General features: G+C 40.4%; 1 protein-coding gene across 1 annotated transcript in view; it reads left to right on the top strand.

The window, feature by feature from the left end:
* aldh7a1 (aldehyde dehydrogenase 7 family, member A1) overlaps positions 1 to 13,675 on the top strand; it is a 54,867-nt gene extending 41,192 nt beyond the window's left edge. Inside the window, exons 13-18 of the mRNA XM_048526973.2 lie at positions 3,130 to 3,236; positions 3,730 to 3,846; positions 4,180 to 4,277; positions 4,877 to 4,950; positions 7,614 to 7,689; positions 13,348 to 13,675. Of these exons, the coding sequence (XP_048382930.1) occupies positions 3,130 to 3,236; positions 3,730 to 3,846; positions 4,180 to 4,277; positions 4,877 to 4,950; positions 7,614 to 7,689; positions 13,348 to 13,402 (527 nt within the window). The 3' untranslated portion in view covers positions 13,403 to 13,675. The remainder of the gene's footprint in view (positions 1 to 3,129; positions 3,237 to 3,729; positions 3,847 to 4,179; positions 4,278 to 4,876; positions 4,951 to 7,613; positions 7,690 to 13,347) is intronic.
* Positions 13,676 to 18,194: the final 4,519 nt, after the last annotated feature.

Consider the following 18,194-nt stretch of genomic DNA (forward strand, 5'->3'; position numbering starts at 1 on the left):
ATGCAGATTCTTACATGCAGTTCTCCAATCCCAGAGGAAACAACATCAAGAGAGACTTCAGAGATGTGATCAGCTAGCATTATTTATTAAAGCTTCTCGCTCTTCTGGGACCCCAAACAGCTTCTGACTGCTACAGCTTAAAAGAAACTACAGAGCGTAGTCTGAGAGTTGGCCATTCCCCTTCCATTGTTCCAACTATTTATAGACAAAACCTAAAGGTCTCCTAGTTATTTACTTAAGCTGTTTACAGGAATCCATTTGTAACCTTTTGCCCACACCATCTCTTTTCAAAAAACCCAGGGCAAAACCACCTTTTTAAAGTGACAGCACCGTCATAAAATTATGTGAATTACTTCATATGTTACCATGAACTGTCCCTCACTTAAACTGTTCAGGAATATCACTGAGCAAGGAGACTTGAGATAGTTTGATTAAACATTCAGTGCTTGTGAGGATAATTAAAAGTAATTCAGAACTAGATGTTAGGAAATATATGAATAAGGAGCACAATTAGGCTGTTAAGCCATTTTTTGCCTGCTGTTGCCTTTCAATAAGATCATGCTGATCTGCATACGCTATGTTCTGACCTATTTCTTAACCCCCTGCCTCCAACTGTCCTGGCTTTCAAAATCTATCTAGTATATCCACCCTGCCTTAAAAAGACTCTGACTCCATGGCCTTTTGAAGAAGACACTTTGAAAGGCTCTCAACTCTCTGAGACATTAAGTCTCCTTAGCTGTGTCTTAAATGGACAGCCACTTATTTTCAAATGGTGACACCTCATGCTAGATTCTTTCACAAGAGGGAAGATTGTTCCCACTTCTGCCTTGTCAAGAGCCCTCGGGACCTTACGGGCTTGATTAAGTCATCTCTTCCAAACTCTCATCTCGTATAAAACTAGCACGTCTGACCTTCTCACAAGAAAACATGTACATTCCACAGTAGCCTAGTAAGCTTCTCTGAATTGCTTCCAATACATTTGTATCCTTTTTTTAAGGAGTATGGTGTCCAGTACTGTGCACAGTATTCCAGATGCAGTCTCACCAGTGATCTGTAAAACTGAAGCATAACCTCCCTACTTTTGTATTCAGTTCCTCTTGTGTTAAAAAATAGTATTCTTTTAGCTTTCTTACTTGCTTTTTGTAGCTTGCACAACAAATCTGTTGTGATTTATGTACTGTGACAGCCAGATCTGTCTGCATCATAGGGCTCTGCAATCTCTCACTATTTCACTAATCTACTTCTCTGGCTCTTCCTGCCAAAATGGATGAGTTTGTATTTTCTCAACATTAAACTTTAGTTGCTAGATCTTTGCCCACTCGCTTAATCTGTCTATATCCTTGTGTAGGCTCTTTATTCTTCATTACATTTATTTTCTGACTTTGTGTCATCAGAAAATTTAGCAACCATGCCTTTGGCCCCTTCATCAAGTCAGTCACATCAGTTGTGTAACATTGAGGCTGCACACCGATCTCTGTGGCACATCACTTGTTATAGCGTGCTAGCAAGAAAATAAAAGTGCCTATACGCTTTCTTGTTATCTAGCAAGTCTATCTGTGCCAATATGTTATCCCTTTGTCATGAATTTCAATTTTCCACAGTGGCCTTTCGTGTAGCATCTTATGAAGTGCCTTTAGAAAGTTTAAATACAGTACAGAATCAAATTGGTCATTGAAAATTTAAAATGGAGAAATGGGATACGATTGTGACAAGAAGCTTAAAACCAACATTAATGCTGAAACCAGCAGGAGCAGCATTCATGCTGCCAATAAAAAAAACTTGATGCCAAGCTCAGACAAGTCTTGTGGATGTGTTTAACTTGTCCACCTTCTATATTAAACAGTTAGGAGGCATGTCGTTTCCTTTTGCTATCTGTGATCAAAGCCATGATTCCTGAATTTTTTTTTAAAATCTTCACCTTTGTTCTGTCATGCCCATTTCAGGTTGTGACTATGCAGTAATGCTATAGTTAAGATTAGATTACAAATATGGTGTAATTGTACTACTTGTTTCCACTTACATTTTAATAGTTAATCCTGTGATGTTTGATTCCCTTACAAGAAGCCGTCTACCTACAGTCTCCAGCACCTCACTAGCTATATCTCTCTCCCTCCTTGGTTGTCCTCTTCCTCTTCATAGTTTGGACTTGATGCCAACTTCTTTTGGCAGACTACCAGCTTCAATTTGTTGCCTGTTCTGTTTGCCACCTCTTGGCACCCATTCGGAAAAGCTAACGATAGAAGCCTAGGGATTTTGAATTTCAGCAAGCAGTTCTTTTGGTGATACTTATAATCTCGCCTTTTGCAATGTTTGCGACAGTAAAGATAACCTGTGCCATTAACGCTGTACAAACTGGTCCCTGAGAAAGGGAACCCCTAAATACACATGGCTGCAGAGAGAGACTGCTGACCGCTAAGATAGGAATGTTCAAGAGTGAAATTTGTGGCACCACAAGCATCAGCTAGTAGAAGCACAGATGTAAACCACTGAGGTAAATTTGCAAACCATTTACAATTCAGCATAATAACTAAAGGAGTAATGGAAAGTGATACAAATACACTGGGAGACAAGGGTAATTAAAATTTGACAACAGGCAATACTATCAGACACCTCCCTATGTTGTTTTCATAAGACTTACACTTTTCCTTAGAACTTTGGAAAATCAGAATTGTTGCTAAAATGTTTTTGTTTGTTTTGCCGTTCTTGCATAGATATTGAAAATGCTGGTTGTGAATTTGAACCCTGTGACAAAAAATGAATCAAAAGCAGAAGTTGCTGGAAAAGCTCTGCAGATCTGGCAACATCTGTGAAGAAAAATTAGAGTTAATGTTTCCGGTCCGGTGACCATCCTCACATTTTTTTTTTTTCAGAGCTGATGAGCTTTTCCAGCAACTTCGGTTTTCGTTCCTGATTTACAGCATCCGCTGTTCTTTCAGTTTTTACAAAAATTGGATTCTTGTATGCAGCGTAGATTGATTTCTGCTGATTTTTTTTTTGCTTTGGGTTGACTCTTGATGTTTGGAACAAAGTTGTTTTAGGTACCATATCAGAAAATTTAGCAACCATGTTCCAGATTTTCAACTGCTGTATGGTGCAAGTACACTAAATTTTTTTAAAATTTATTTTCAGCTACTACTTTATATGGCCCTCTCCACACTAAGCAGGCAGTGGATATGTACAAGAATGCAGTGGAACAGGCCAAACAGCAGGGTGGCACTGTGGCTTGTGGTGGAAATGTAAGTCCTTTGTTGCAGTGGCAGAATGAAATGGGTTAAGAGAACACTGAGTCGGAAGGATTCATCTCTGTAGGACTTTGCAGAGGTATGGTGCAGTGACAACAGTCAGCAAGATGAGGATTGAAAATTTACCGTATTTATTAATTAGATAAGTGAGACAGGCCAATACAATCTCCAGATATTAGCATGGAATAGTACAGCACCGTACAGGCCCTTCAGCCCATGATGTTGTGCCAACCTATTATCCTACTAAGATCAATCTACCCTGTAGGTTTCACTAAGATGCTACACTAGGTTCCTTCTGGTCATGACTCATTTCACTATTATTGAGTTGATTCAGCTTGAATTAACAGACATCTGCATGTGATGCCAATGAAGAATGTCTGAGCTTTAATTCAAGTTCGAATCCTCTTGTTTTCTTAGTGTAAATATATTTAAGGGCCAAAGAGCAGTGACAGGTTTATTAATATTGATTGCTGCTGTCTTGTGATAGGTGATTAATCGTCCGGGAAACTACGTGGAACCAACTATTGTGACTGGACTTCCCCATGATGCATCAATTGTTCACACTGAGACATTTGCTCCCATTTTGTATGTGCTTAAATTTAAGGTAAAGCAAAAGTTTATGTTTAAAATGTAATGTGACAGAGCACTGGATAGGTGAACCTTTTACATCATCTCAATTTATTCTTTATTGGCTCTATTGAAGTAAAATACTGAGTCTTTTCAATTGAAGAATTCTAACAGTTTTTTGTTTGGGTTTTTTGTAATTGCACAAGAATTTGTGGAACATTTTGGTTATGGTGCAGTGGCTCACGCAAAAGCCTTGCACCCCATTCTGTATTAATTTATAACACACAACTGTTTGGTGTCAGTATATTGTTTTGTGTTGTGAATTGTTCTACACTGCTTTACATTTCTGAGTGCTGAATTATTTTTACAGTCGGAAGTCGAAGTATTTGCATGGAACAATGAAGTTAAACAGGGGCTATCTAGTAGCATCTTCACCAAGGATGTCGGCAGAATGTTTCGTTGGATGGGGTAATAATTTTTATTCATCTCTTGAGAAAATGGTTAAAAAATAATAGATGTGTGGGTGTCAGATGTATTATACTTACACAGCTCTTTGCCATTGGCTGGACACACAAGAACAAATGTTTCTTGTTCTATTTTGACAATGTTCCCATTTATTCTTGTTTTTGCTCTCCTCTACCCCTCACCCCACTTACAAATTTTGACTACAATTTGGTTTTAAGCATAAACATTCATTTTTTCTTTTATTTTTGGAGTAATGGCTTCTATGTTGTGGAAAAAAGAAGTAAATGATTGGAACTGTAGTAGCCCACGTGTCATCTGATTTTTGTTTTAAAGTTTCACTTACATTTGGCTCATCAGCTCTTATATGATACTGAATGAGTAACTGCGAATGTGTAGTCTTTCAGAGTTCAAATTGTTCATGTCTGAATTTGCTCAAATCACGTGCAAAATGCAGCAGACTAAAGTTGGAAATGGTTTCAATCGCATACTATGCAAATAGTGAATTTGAAATCAAAAGGAATCTTCTGGTGTAACATTCAGAATATTCATGTTGTTTCTTGTGGCTCAGTCCTACTAAATTACAAATTTTTATTTTTTTTCAGACCCAAAGGTTCAGACTGCGGAATTGTAAATGTTAACATTCCAACCAGTGGTGCTGAAATTGGAGGAGCTTTTGGTAATGATTTTGTATATTTTACCTTGTTCTTTGAATGATACTTGATGTCACAGGATTTTAAAGTAAGAATAATTTTGAAAGTATACATGTTATATAACTGAAGAAATCTTAAAATATGTTGGAATACGTTGCATAATAACCACCAGGTCGAGTATATATTAGTTTACTTCTACTTAAATAACTTACGCAGCTGCAATAAACCTGCATAAATTTTACAGTTCATGGGCAATCTATCAACATACTAACAACGAATGCCTGGAACTGATCCTCTGCTCCATGCAACCTACCTCAAGTAATTATGATACTTTCTGTATGACAAAATGTTCAGTCCTTTGGTGCTATTTTTCTCCAAGTATTTCATGCACCCTATTGTTCCTCTATAATATTTGCTCTGGAACCCACGTCCCTGCTGAGTAGTTTAAAGTTCTTCCTATGGCGCTCGCAGAACACCCCTGCAAGCAACTCTGTCCGAACGCTGTTCAGGTACAACCCCTCCATCTTGCACAGGTTCCATCTTTGAAGGGACCAATCCCAGTGCCCCAGGAACCAGAAGCCCTCCCTCCTTTACCACTTTTGCAGCTGTTGTTCACGTGTAGTAATCTCTGTTTCTGCTCATATCTGTGTGTGGTACTGGCAGTAATCTGGAGATTACTACATATGAGGTCTTGCTTGCTAATTTTCTACGATTGCAGAGCCACATTTTACTTGCTATCCAAGTCATTATTACTAATGTGAAAAATAACCTCCAACTGTTCTCCTTCCCTTAAAACAGGTCACTTTGTAACTTCCTTAACCATGGTATCTAAAGGGCTACATATATCCTGGAAAACATCGACAGCCCCAGGAAAAACTTGTCTATTCCCCCTAAAAAGCTGGAATTTGACTTGTTAAATTGAAGTTTCTAAACTTGTTTTAAAATGTTCCACATACTGATTTCCAATAAAGGAAATCAAAGTTTTTCTCATTAGGAAGATGCAGAGTCAAAGTACGTTAAATATGGCTATTCAGGTTTCGGAGCTGTGACAATCTTTACACGTTTTCGAGACGTAGCTTCCAAAACAATTTTGAAACTGTTATTTATGGCGAGAACCTTGATCTTCACCAGCACCTCTTAGAAACCTATCGTTTCTTCCATCAGCAGCACCAGTGATTTGGTAGCTCTCTAACCTTTTTAAGGATGCTCCATTGGAATTTTTGACCCCATTGTTTCATGGGCAGGGGTTTGGAGCAAAAGATTCGAGTTGTAGCCACTAACTCATTGTAGCTTTAACTTTATAGTAGTGTTGTCTTTTTTGAGTAGAATCCCTGCCTTGAAACCAGCCAGAACATCTAATTTCTACTCGCAAAAATGACCCTGAGCTACCTGTTACCTTCCACTTTAACGCACCACCCTGCTCTCTGGCCAACATCTCTGTCTCTGGCTTGCTACAGTGTTCCAGCAAAGCTCAGCGCAAGCTGGAGGAACAACACCTCGTTTTCAGCTTGGGGACCCAACAGCACTCCAGACTCCATATCGAGTTCAATAATTTTAGGGCCTGAGCATTCCCGGGTCCTAACCCCTTACCTCTCACATCAGGCCTTGTTATCACATGGCCTGTCATTACACACTACCAATTGTTAGTCACTAACAGTCCCCATTTACAACTATTCACACACTCCTAACCAGATTGTTATTAACTCCTTTGTCTATCCAACTGCTCTTCTGTCTCTTCAGGCTTGATCCTATTGTTTATTCCCTACCCCATCCCCTTTCCTACTTTCTGCGTATATACCAATGTTTTCTCAGCTAACGTCAATTCTGAGGAAGGGTCACTGGACCTGAAACATTAACTCTGACTTGTTTCTTCACAGATGCAACCAGACCTTCTGAGCATCCAGCAACTTCTGTTCCTGAAACCAGCCTGATTGGTTGCTGGGCTTTAGGTCTTTGTTGGGCCCTCGGACAGGGCCACAGCCCGGGGCAATTATGATTCGTGATTATTAGGTTAACTGTTATGAGGCATTGGGATGGCGTGTCAAAACATGATCACAACAGGCGATGATGATTAGTGGATGTTCTGTAGTCTGTATGTGGGTTGCAGAGAGGTTGGAGGAGAATATTGGTTTTGTGTTGATAGTGGGAGGGCTGAGGCGTGTCAACAGAATGTAGAGATAGGTGGTTGTGTAAAGGTTTGCTAGTGGGGCTGTGAAGAAACATTGCCACCTCCGAGCACAGTAGCAATGCTGTAAATGCATTCCCTTCATGTGTTCAACCTTTCACATTTCCTTCTACTTCTGCTGTTTCCTGAGGTCTATGAAAACTTGCCAAGATGAATTGAGAACAGAAATAATGAGCCACTTTGCTATGGTTTCAATTGCATAGCCCTTGCTCCCGTCACCTGAGGAAGAGTTATTTGCCTTGCCGTTGTGCTGCCTCCAGTGAACATGTTCTATTTCAGCAATTTAACATGTTAAATTGCCGTCTGATCTAAATTCATCTGAGTTTTTGCACATCAGGGGGCAAGGAATGGTTTACAGTTAAACCCCTCAACCTTTGTTGCACAATTATGCTGTTGATCCCTGCAAAAGCTAACGATACGAGACACTTCTGCCTCTTAAAAGTGGTTATTTTTGACTTAAAGTTAAGGAAATGGAAATACTGTTGTTTTTTCTCATGTTTTTAGGTGGAGAAAAACACACTGGTGGTGGTAGAGAGTCTGGCAGTGATGCTTGGAAACACTATATGAGGAGGTCTACCTGGTACGTAAATGTGTTAGTCTTTGTTACTTAGAATGAATATCATCAGGTAATAAAGCAGAGGTTTTATAAAAACATATTGAAGAACTTAAAACTTCATATTTTAGGTTTATCTGTAAATTGGTAGATGTCCTTGACACTAGAAATCTGAGCTCTATTCTCTAAAACAGAAATTTAGAAAAAGCCAGCAGATGATCCTTGCACCAGGCTGAATTCTGTGGTGCTATACAGGAGTGTTATATAAAGTTCAATATATTTTTCTACTGCTAAAATCAGTCTGTTATTGATTAGGTTGCTGTAAACCACCGGCTCTGTGGGCTTGTCTTCATGTATCACTTCGATAATTCTTGTGCAGAGGTTCTTGGGTACACCTAAAGTTGGTTATTGCATCAGTAAAGCATTGAGCATTTTCCCTTGGTGTAAATGTTTCTTTACATTTGCCTTTTTTTTAAGCCATGCTTTGAAATAAAATGTATTGTTGAATTTGCGGGTGTTAGACTTGAGTGTGCCAAATGTTCAAATGCTATATTTACATTCAGATAAGTAGGCAGAGACAGAGATATATTTCGTCTACTGTATGGTTAGTGAATTTATGCAAAGTATTTGCCCAATTTGCAATTTGTAAAGCCGCAGCAAATCATAATGAACTGACTGGCAAAATGCCAATGAAACACCAGAAGTGAGGCTGGATATGCTCTCATCAAAAAATTGATCTTAAACCACCACTCCACAAGATAATTCAAAAATTTATATTTTTTGGCGATCCTTTTCCTCCTCCATCTCATTGCTGCAAGCTCAACGAACAGGGTTTAATCCAAAGTAGTAAAGTGTAAATTTTCAAATAATGGTTTCACTTGCCGCATAATTTTAAAAGGAAATCTTTTGAATACATTAGCTTAACTGGAAATCCCTCAAGAGCTCTGCCTATCCTCCTCGTGTCATTGTTAAAGACTGTGGAAAGCAGTCTCTTATATTTAAAAGTAGTTCATCTTTTCGTCACTCACTCCCCAGAGAATTGCTTTGTTACTGCTCCACCGATTTAAGGCCTGAAGCCCAGCAATATTGCCCTGACCCTGCTGGATTCCCCTGTGGTTATACAGAACTGCGTGGAAAGTACAGCAAACAAGTCATTCATCCCAGCAAGCCTGCGTTGTTTTAGGAGTCATTTAGTTTTTTATTATTAAAGATGATGTTAATGTACAGCTTTGAGGTGAAGTTAGATATAGCACAGCAATAAGAATTCCTTTACTTGCCCACAGGCAGAGTTGGTCCACAAGAGACTGGTGCTATTCATGAAGTACTGAGGCTGAGAAAATCATCCCAAAGAGATTGGTTATGTACTCACTGTGACCATTATTTTCCCATGCACAAGAGATGTGAAAGAATCCGCAGAGACCGATATCACATCACCCAGTCATCCTTGATTACACATCGCACTTAACATTGGTTCAGCTTCCTCAGAGCAGGCTGTCAGAGTGAACACAGTCTCTGACGTTCCTGTTTATGTTGTCAGCCAGAGCTTCCTGATTAGACCAGATTAACAGCGCCAATCAGGGAACTCACATTCAGTGAGGTTCCCCTGGCTGATCTCATTACGATCACTACATCCCTCTCCCTCTGAGCCTGAGGACAGAGTCTGCTTCTTTTTGTTTTGTACCTCCTCTGGGGTGTCTTAGCACTGGGTCAGGTGCCTCCAACTCTGCCCCTGATATTTGCAGCATCTAATGCACATTAGCTTGCCTCTTGTGTCTGGAGTGCCTCGCAAGAAATTCGTTCTTTTCATCAGGCAGCAGAAGCATTGAAGCAGTGACATCTGCCATGTCCATCTAAGATCCCGAGGTATCTTTGCTGATGGAAAGGAAGAACCCACAGGTTCCAGAACAATCTGAAAGGCTATCGAGGAGCCGGGCACATTTGTCTCCTGCTCAGTTTGCGAGTTTGCAACTTTGGTATGATCCATGTGCTTGTTCAGGACCATATCACCTACCGGATCTTTATACATCATTTGGACCTGCTCTTGCATTGACCACGCCTCTTGCCCATGCAAGGCTATTCCTGTGGTTCTTACGTCAATTCTTGCCCCCAAAGTAAACTACCTCTCTTGGTTAGCGGAAATAATCAATTCCCTGCTGGTAAATGAGGAGTTTGTATGTTTCAAAAAGATGTGCGTGGTTTTTCACCAGTTGTCCCTGAGTTTTGATGAATGACCTCTACGCACATCCAACAACTTTGTGTGAGTATCTGCAGTAACTAAGAACATTGATCTCACGAAAACACCTGTGTGGTCGACCTGTAACCAAGCCCAGGGTTTACCTGGCCATTCCCATGGATGTGGGGGAGCTGCTGGAAGTAATTTTTGACCTTGTTGGGACTCTGGGCACTGTGCCAACAATGCGTCTATGTCTGTATCCAATCCTGGCCACCAGTCGTAATGCCTTGGCAACATCTTCATTTTGGAAACTCCTGGATGACCTTGGTGGAGATCACACAGTATTTGGTGGTGACTCTTGGTTGGGACAGTCACTTCCCCATAATAATATGTTGTCCTGTACTAGTACCTGGTCTCTCTGGGTCTAAAAAGATTTCAATTCTGATTGTGATGACCCTTTTGGTTTCCTCTATCACCACCAGCTGTTTTAATCTCACCAGGACCAGATCTTCCTGCATCCAAAGTCTGACTTTGTCAACTGTGACTGCAAGTGTGCCCATAAAATTCCAGTGGTGGTACCACCTGTAGCGTATCTACCAGCGGGAGGCAGCTCAATCTGTCTGTGTTTGCGACTTGGCCTCCCGGATGGAGTTCTAACTTGTAATTATATGCACTTAATATACTGCTGAATTCAGCCTGAAGCTATGGGCGGCACTGCCTTGTTATCTTTAGGCCAATGTAGTATGGGTTTCTGGTAAGTTATTTTAACAGTTTATGCCCATAAGGGTTTAGGTGGAACTTCCTAACTCCACACATGGCCAACAAACCTTCCTTCTCTGTATTTCCCCATCTCTGTATTTACACTCCTCATTAGCCAGAATCCTGGATGCATATGCTATTGGGTATTTCTTTTCACTGGGCCATACAATGCTGCATGGGGAGGCATCACATGACAACACCAGATTACGCTTGGGGTTGTAGTGTGCCAACACCGCGGAAGATGATAGCTGTTTCTTCACTTCCCTGAAAGCTCGGTTTTGTGTACGTAACCATTTCCAAAGGTGACCCTTTCTAAGAGCTGATGCAAAGGTTGCCAGGTTATGTATGAACTTTCCGTAATAATTGACCAGCCGAAGGAAAAAGCTAAGGTCTGGTGCAGACGTGTGAGCCTTGGCATCTTCGATTGCCCTCACTTTATCTTCCAATAGGTGTAACCCAGTCTTGTCGACTTTGTAGGTCACTTGGGTGCTGGAAGACATGCTTTTCCCTTCTAAGGCAAACGCCCACCTGGGAGAAACGTCTAAGATCTAAGTGCTCTTTATTGGTTTTCCTTGTTATTAGCACATCATCTAGATAAATGGTGACCTGGGGTAGACCTTGTAAAATGTTCTGTATCGTCCGCTAAAAAATGGCAGAGGCTGTCAATACCTCGAATGACAGTCTTGTGTATTGGCCAAACCTTTATTGGTATTAATTAGAACATACTTCTGGGGATCCTCATCTACCGCAAGTCCAAATAGCTCATGTTTAGCATCACGAAGGACAGTCCTCTTGCCAGCTTTGTGTATAAATCCTCTATGTGAAGGATTGGGTATTGATCCAACTGAGAAAAGAGGTTTACTGTTTGTATAAAATCCCCACAAAGGTGAACCAGTCCTTCAGGCCTCAATCGGTATGACTGGTGCTGCCCATTCCACAAACCAGACTGGTTTGATGATTCCTTTACTTTCTAGCCTCCTGATTTCCACCTCTACATTTGCCCATAAGGCAAATGGCACTGCGCAGGCCTTGCAGAATGTTGGAATTGCTTCCTCGTCAACAGCCAAGCTGGCCTTGGCTCCTTTGATAGTTTGTAGGCCTTCCTGAAAAAATTCCGGGTATTTAGTTAGGACTTCACTCAGGCAGCCATTTTCTAATTGCAACGTATTGAGCCAATCAAGGTGAATCTTTGTCAACCAATTTTGCCCCATCAGCCTTGGGCCTGAGCCTTTTACTACAATCAGTGGTAACTGAAACAGCTGCCTCTCATAAGAGACCGGAACTGAAGTTGTACCCTTAATCTGTAAAGGGTCCCAGATATAGGTTCTCAGCCTCGCTGAAGTCATTCGCTGATTTAAGGTTTGGAGTCCAGTGCGAAGTTTCTTAAGGACTGGTATTGCGATTGCTCAAATGGCTGCTCCAGTGTTGACCTCCAGTAGAATTGGGTGACAATCTAACCAGATGTTTATTTTGATTGGTTTTGATTTGGCGGGTGTTAAGCAATTTAATTGTTCCAAACCAGATGAAGGAGGACTTTCCATGGTGTGCACTCTGCTGGATATCAGCCTATGAGTTCTCTAATTCAGTTTGGGCCTAGTGGGGCTGCCACTTGGCCAGTAAGTCATCCGCATGCCGGCAGCAACTATGGCTTACCGGCCTGGATCTTGAAGTACATTTTAACCGTTTGGCCAAGGCTTGGCATTGTTTAGGGCTTTTACTGTGGGCTGACCTTGAGTCCCTCCGTTCAAGATGTGTCCTGTGTAAGGTCATGCAATTGCCTTCACTCAAGAGGTGCTTCCCCAAGCTCGGTTGCCGTCACCTCCCCTTAATGTTCCACTTGAAGATGAAATGCTTAACTTTTCTATTCCCGTCTTTCTTGAAGACATTCCTTACAACCCAGAATTTTCATCAAGCCCTGAGCCTCTACTGTTTATGACTTCCTTCGCCAGTGTCCGATTTTTGTCATGATGCTTAAGTGGAAAATAGGTGGCTTTCTACATTAAAGCCCCTACATCAACGTAACTTGATTATTCTGAATGTGTAAATGCAGATTTGACCTATAGGTGTCAGTAAAACAATTGTGAAACTTTGCTTAGTAGAATTTCTGGATCAGGACTTTGCAATGATGAAGTCTCATCTCATAAAACGACTTGTTCCAAGGATAGTGTATGCAGTAGTTAAAAGCCTGACGTTAGTGAACAACAAACCTGTCTTAACTTTCTTTGGATTGTTTTTTAAGAGCATTTAGTCAATTGTTTTTAATCTTCAGGACATATTTCAATTTCACTTTTTTAGCTTGTGGAATTTCATATCGACATGAGCTTTTTTTTTAAATCATTCAAGATCGGTAAAGATGCTAATTAATACTTAAACCTTCCCAGCACTTTATACATTTTATTGACTACATATTACCACGTCTCACATTTTAAACTGTTCTCAAAGTATTCTTGCTTTTCTTTGTTATTGCAACTTTTGTTTTTGTCAAAATAAAGCAAAATATAAGAAAGCCCCCGTTTCTAGGAGATATTGCAAACTTCAGTAACGCCATTGACCTGTAATGTCTCTTCCAAAATTAATAAACCTCCTTCAAAGTATTTTTAAAATAGAGGGGCAGAAAAAAAGTAACTATGTCCAGAGTTAGCCCATGACTGCCATTACATTAGTTTGAGGATCTTTCTGATTTTTCTGAAAAATTCCTTGCCTCAGATAATGATTGCTTCATTGATTGCAAGTTAGTCTTTGTTTCTCCTTAGCACCATCAACTACAGCAAGGAACTTCCTCTTGCCCAAGGAATCAAGTTTGAGTGATGAGAGCCACCAACATTTCTGCAGCTATCAAGATTTTCACGATGAAACAAGAAAAGTAGGCTATTTTACAGAAGAGGAACAAAATCATGTGAATGATGTGGAATAACTGCACCTGTGATTTATCAGAAATGGGCTTTTATATACTCTTTCACTTTTCAGTTGTGCGAAATTCAACAAATCACTTTTTTTTTTCTGCTGATTCGATAACTCATGTATTTCTTTCCCAACAGTAACATCCAAGATGGGAAATAAAATTTGATGTTTTTGAAATTATTCAATTGTGGTCTTGTTTTGTTGAACAGATTTTAAAAAAAATTGTTGCTATAAAAACGTAATCCTCTCCCTTGAGTTCTTGATGGCAGAAATTGCTAACGTAACTTCTACAGGGAATGACAGGAAATTTGATATCACTGGCCATAGGTTCAGTGAGTCCATGTGCGGCTGATGAGCCTGATTCTCGAGCCACATCTCCAACCATGCATTTGGTGGGTGTTTCCAGGAAGTGATGGTGGTACTTGACGTATAGATTGTTGGCATTCCTTTCTCTGGTTGCTTTTCTGTACTTCTTGGTAACTGGTTGTCTTGAAGAAATGTGTCCCTTCATTCAGGGGTTTCCTCGAAGTCGGTTTCTTCTGAGTGAGGGTCTGCCATGCGTTGACATCTGTATTGCATTTCTTGAGGGAACCCTTCAGGCAGTCTTTGAAATGTTTCTTTTGACCTCCCCTCATTGAGCTGGATGAAGACCATTTGTTTCGGCAGACAGAACTTAGGTGTCCTAAGCACGTGCCTGGCAAAACAACATCACCAGTGAGGCAAAGAGAAGAACTCTTCAAACGCCAAAGGCAGAGTTATAAAGAAGAACAAGGGAAATCAAGAACCAGTGGTGCACTGAGGAAAAATAAGGAGCTGTAATTCCTTGCTGACTCACGTGACACCCAGGATTTCTTAGTGCCATCAAGGCAAACTACAGACCCAACACCCTTGGCCTCAGACTGGTGCGGAGTAAGGATAGCATCTTTTGAGGGAGAAGATACCAGCTTCAGATAGAGAAAACACCTCAACGAACTACTAAACTGTAATACAATTATTGGTGAGGATATGTTTGTGGATATCACTCCCCCCCCCCACCCTCGACTATCAATTATCTTGGACTCCCACCTCATGTGGCAGAAACTGAAGCTTCCAAAAGTCACATGGAGAATGGAAAATGCGCAGGAATACACAGGGCTCCAGCAGAGATTTTCAAACTTGGAGGAGCACAGCTTACCTGTCACCTTCTTTGAATAGAACATAAGAACCAGAAGCAGGAGTAGGCCATCTGGCCTTCAAGCCCGCTCTGTCATTCTGTAGGATCATGGCTGATCTTTTTGTAGCCTCAATTCCACTTACCCACCACCTCCACATAACCCTTAATTCCTTTACTGTTCAAAAATTATCTATTTAAGTTCAAAAACATTCAATGAGGAATCCTCAACTACTTTATTGGGTGGGCAATTCCACAGATTTGCAATCCTTTGGGTGAAGAAGTTCCCCCTCAACTCAGTCTGCACCCCCTTATTTTGAGGCTATGCCCTCTTGTTCTAGTTTCACCCCCCAATGGAAACAACCTCCCTGCTTCTGTCCTATCTATTCTCTTTATAATTTTATCTGTTTTTCTCAGATATCTGCTAATTTTTTCTAAATTCCAATGAATATAATCCCAGTCTACTCAGTGTCTCCTCGTTATGTCAACTCTCTCAACTCCAGAATCAACCTAGTGAATCTCCTCTGCAGTCCCACTGGTGCCAGTTCAACCTTTTCCCAGTAAGGAGACTAAAACCGCATGCTATACTCCAGGTGTGGCTTCACCAGCACCTTATTTATCTGTAACATAACCTCCCTGCTTTTGAAGTCAATCCCTCTAGCAATGAAGGACAAAATTCCATTTGCTTTCTTTAATTACCCGTTGTACCTGCAAACCAGCCATGACACCCAGGTGCACAGCAGCATGCTGCAATTTTTTGCTGTTCAAATAATAGTCTTTTTTACTGTTATTCCTACCAAGTGGATGACTTCACATTTATCAACATTGTACACCATCTGCCAGACCTTTACCCACTCACTCAAATGTCCCTGAAAATCTGGGACAGAGAAAAAGTCCCCAGGGATACTGCAGTCCCCAGGCACTGTCTTCGAGAAAGGAGACAAAGTGGATTGTGGGAGGAGTCGCCTTATTCTTCATCACTTGGAAAATCATCATTTAAATTTTCATTAGGCCCTTCTCCCAGTCTTGGAGGAAATCCTTAAATGTGCATACTGGAGAACTGGAATTATTCTCCTTGTTATGTCCTAACTTAGCTGAGTATTGTATGGCTGTTATGAGTTCCAATCCATCTCTGATGCAGACTGGTATCTGAAGCCAAGGAATTGAAGACAGCAGTATGTTACTAAAGTGGAACAAAGCATAAAATCGCACATAACTTGAAAATACCGGAGATTCTCAGCAGGTCTGGCAGCACCAGTGGAGAGAGAAACAGAGTTGACGTTTTGAGCCCGATAGAACTTTAGAAGTGAAAAGAGCCAGGAAATGATGGTTTGGATTGTAATCAAAATGGAGGATAGACATCATGCTCTGAAATTGTTGAATTCAATGTTGTGTCCTAGAAGCTGTGAAGTATCTAAGTGGAAAATGAAGTATTGTTCCTGTAGCTTGCACTGATCTTTGTTGAAACACTGGAGCAGGTCCGAGATGGAAATGTCAATGAAGGAGCATAGTAGTTAATTGAAAATAATTATTATCTGGAAGATCAGGGCCTTTCTGACATAGTGAAAATGTTCCACAACGTGGACACCCAATTTGTGTTTGGTCTCACTGTTGTAAAGAAGACTGCAATGTGACCATTAGATTCAATAGATTCGTTGAAAGAAGTACAAGGAACATGCTACTTTGTTTGGAAATTGGTGCCTTGGACAATAAAGAGGGAGGAGGTGAAAGGTCAAGTGTTAGACCTTCTGCGACTGCATGGGAAGGTGCTGAGGATGTTGGTGAGGGAGCTTTAAGAGTCTTGGAAGACTGAACTAGGGTGTTGTGGAGGGAATGCGTCCTGTGAAACGTGAACAGTGGAAGGAAGGGGAGGACATGTTTGGAGCTGGAAATGACAGAGGATCATCCCGGTGGAATGGAAGGTGAAAACCAGTATAATTTGCATTCAAAGGCTCATCTGTTGTTATTTTGGGAATTCTTGCACCATCAATATATTGCTTTCATTAAATTGCATAAATCTATTTGTGATAAATGTAACATAATGTAGTAGTTTTCAACCTAGAGAAAACTATACACCTTTCTAAAATAATATTTTCCAGTGTAGAATGAAATAATCCTAGAAAATTCCATTTGAATCACTCTCCCAGCTAATTTTTTAATGCAAGATGAAAATATGATCAGTAATTGTGTGTAAGTGTAAATTACTAGATAAATAGAGTAGCTGAGTACTTCAGATGTGACCAACATTGAATAACGCAGCTTAATGAGGTAGTCCCATGAGATTTTCACTCTTACTGTAGGTAAAGACTATTTTGTAGCTTTATTTAAACATTTTTTGGTAGTCCTACTGAGAACTTTGCGCCATAGTATCATCATGACTTGTGAAATATATCTACAATACCAATTGTGGGCCTATCCCTCATAATTTTTTTTGGGAAAATGTGTCTAATTTTTACTGTTAAGTTTAAACCAATAATTTGATCTTTGGCTGCAGATGTAAATTCTCAACTGGAGAAGAGTATTTATCTCATTTCTCTCCCCCCCCCCCCCCCACCCCCCCACCTCTCGCTCTCGCTCTCTGTGTGCATGTGTGTGAGAGCGAAGAGGGTTTGGTATATACCCTGCAAGTATATTTATTTTCCATGTATTCGCTATTACATGTCAAAATTGTTTGCAAAATAAGCTGCAGCAATGCAATGTGACATCTCTTGGGAGGAAATAATTTGATGCTTTTAGAATGTCGACTACTTTGCTTCCTTTCCAGGAAGTTGAAATGACTAATTTCCTGTAAAGCACGAGACACCAAAATCAAAATAGAATAGACTTCACACTCATTTACGAACAAGAGTTACGTCAGACTCAAAATGTTAGCTCTGTTTCTCTACCAGACCTGCAGAGATTTTTCAGCACTTAGGTTTTACAGTATTTTGCTTTCAATGTACTTTTTCCTTGTTGCACTCATGTTCTGAAGAAACGTTAACTCCGTTTTCTGTCCACAGATGAGTTACTCCAGCAACTTCTGCTGTTGTTTTGTTTGAGCAATATCGTTTCTTTTTAAGTTTCTACATAACTTGAACAGTTAAAAATTGCACCTGCAAAAACTCTTTATTAAATCTAAGCCAGAAGTTTAAAATGAAGTCCAACTTTCCTCACTTTTTACTCAGCTGCAGACAAATCATTAAATTATTTAAATCCAGCTTTGGCTGCATTCTTGAGTGAATTCCTAGATTCAGTATAAACTCATTTGCTCATTTAAAAATACATATTGGCTCAAACTTGCAGCCTTTGGGAAATGGAACCAATGGTATTGAAGTCTGAAGGAAAATCGGGAGGGCTGTATGATTGATCATCAGTTTAAGGCACCAGCAGACCTGTTGTCCTTGCCAACTCCTTGATCCCTCAATCAACACCTCCAAAAAAAACACAAAATAGTTGATTACCTGTCATTGTTGTAAGCAGTTTGGCTGCTGTGTTTGCCTACATAACAGTAGGTTACCCTTTGAGATTAATTGATGTTTAAGTGCTGTAGGATATCCCATAATTCTGCAG

Source organism: Stegostoma tigrinum, chromosome 3, assembly GCF_030684315.1.
Source record: "Stegostoma tigrinum isolate sSteTig4 chromosome 3, sSteTig4.hap1, whole genome shotgun sequence".
Taxonomy (NCBI): domain Eukaryota; kingdom Metazoa; phylum Chordata; class Chondrichthyes; order Orectolobiformes; family Stegostomatidae; genus Stegostoma; species Stegostoma tigrinum.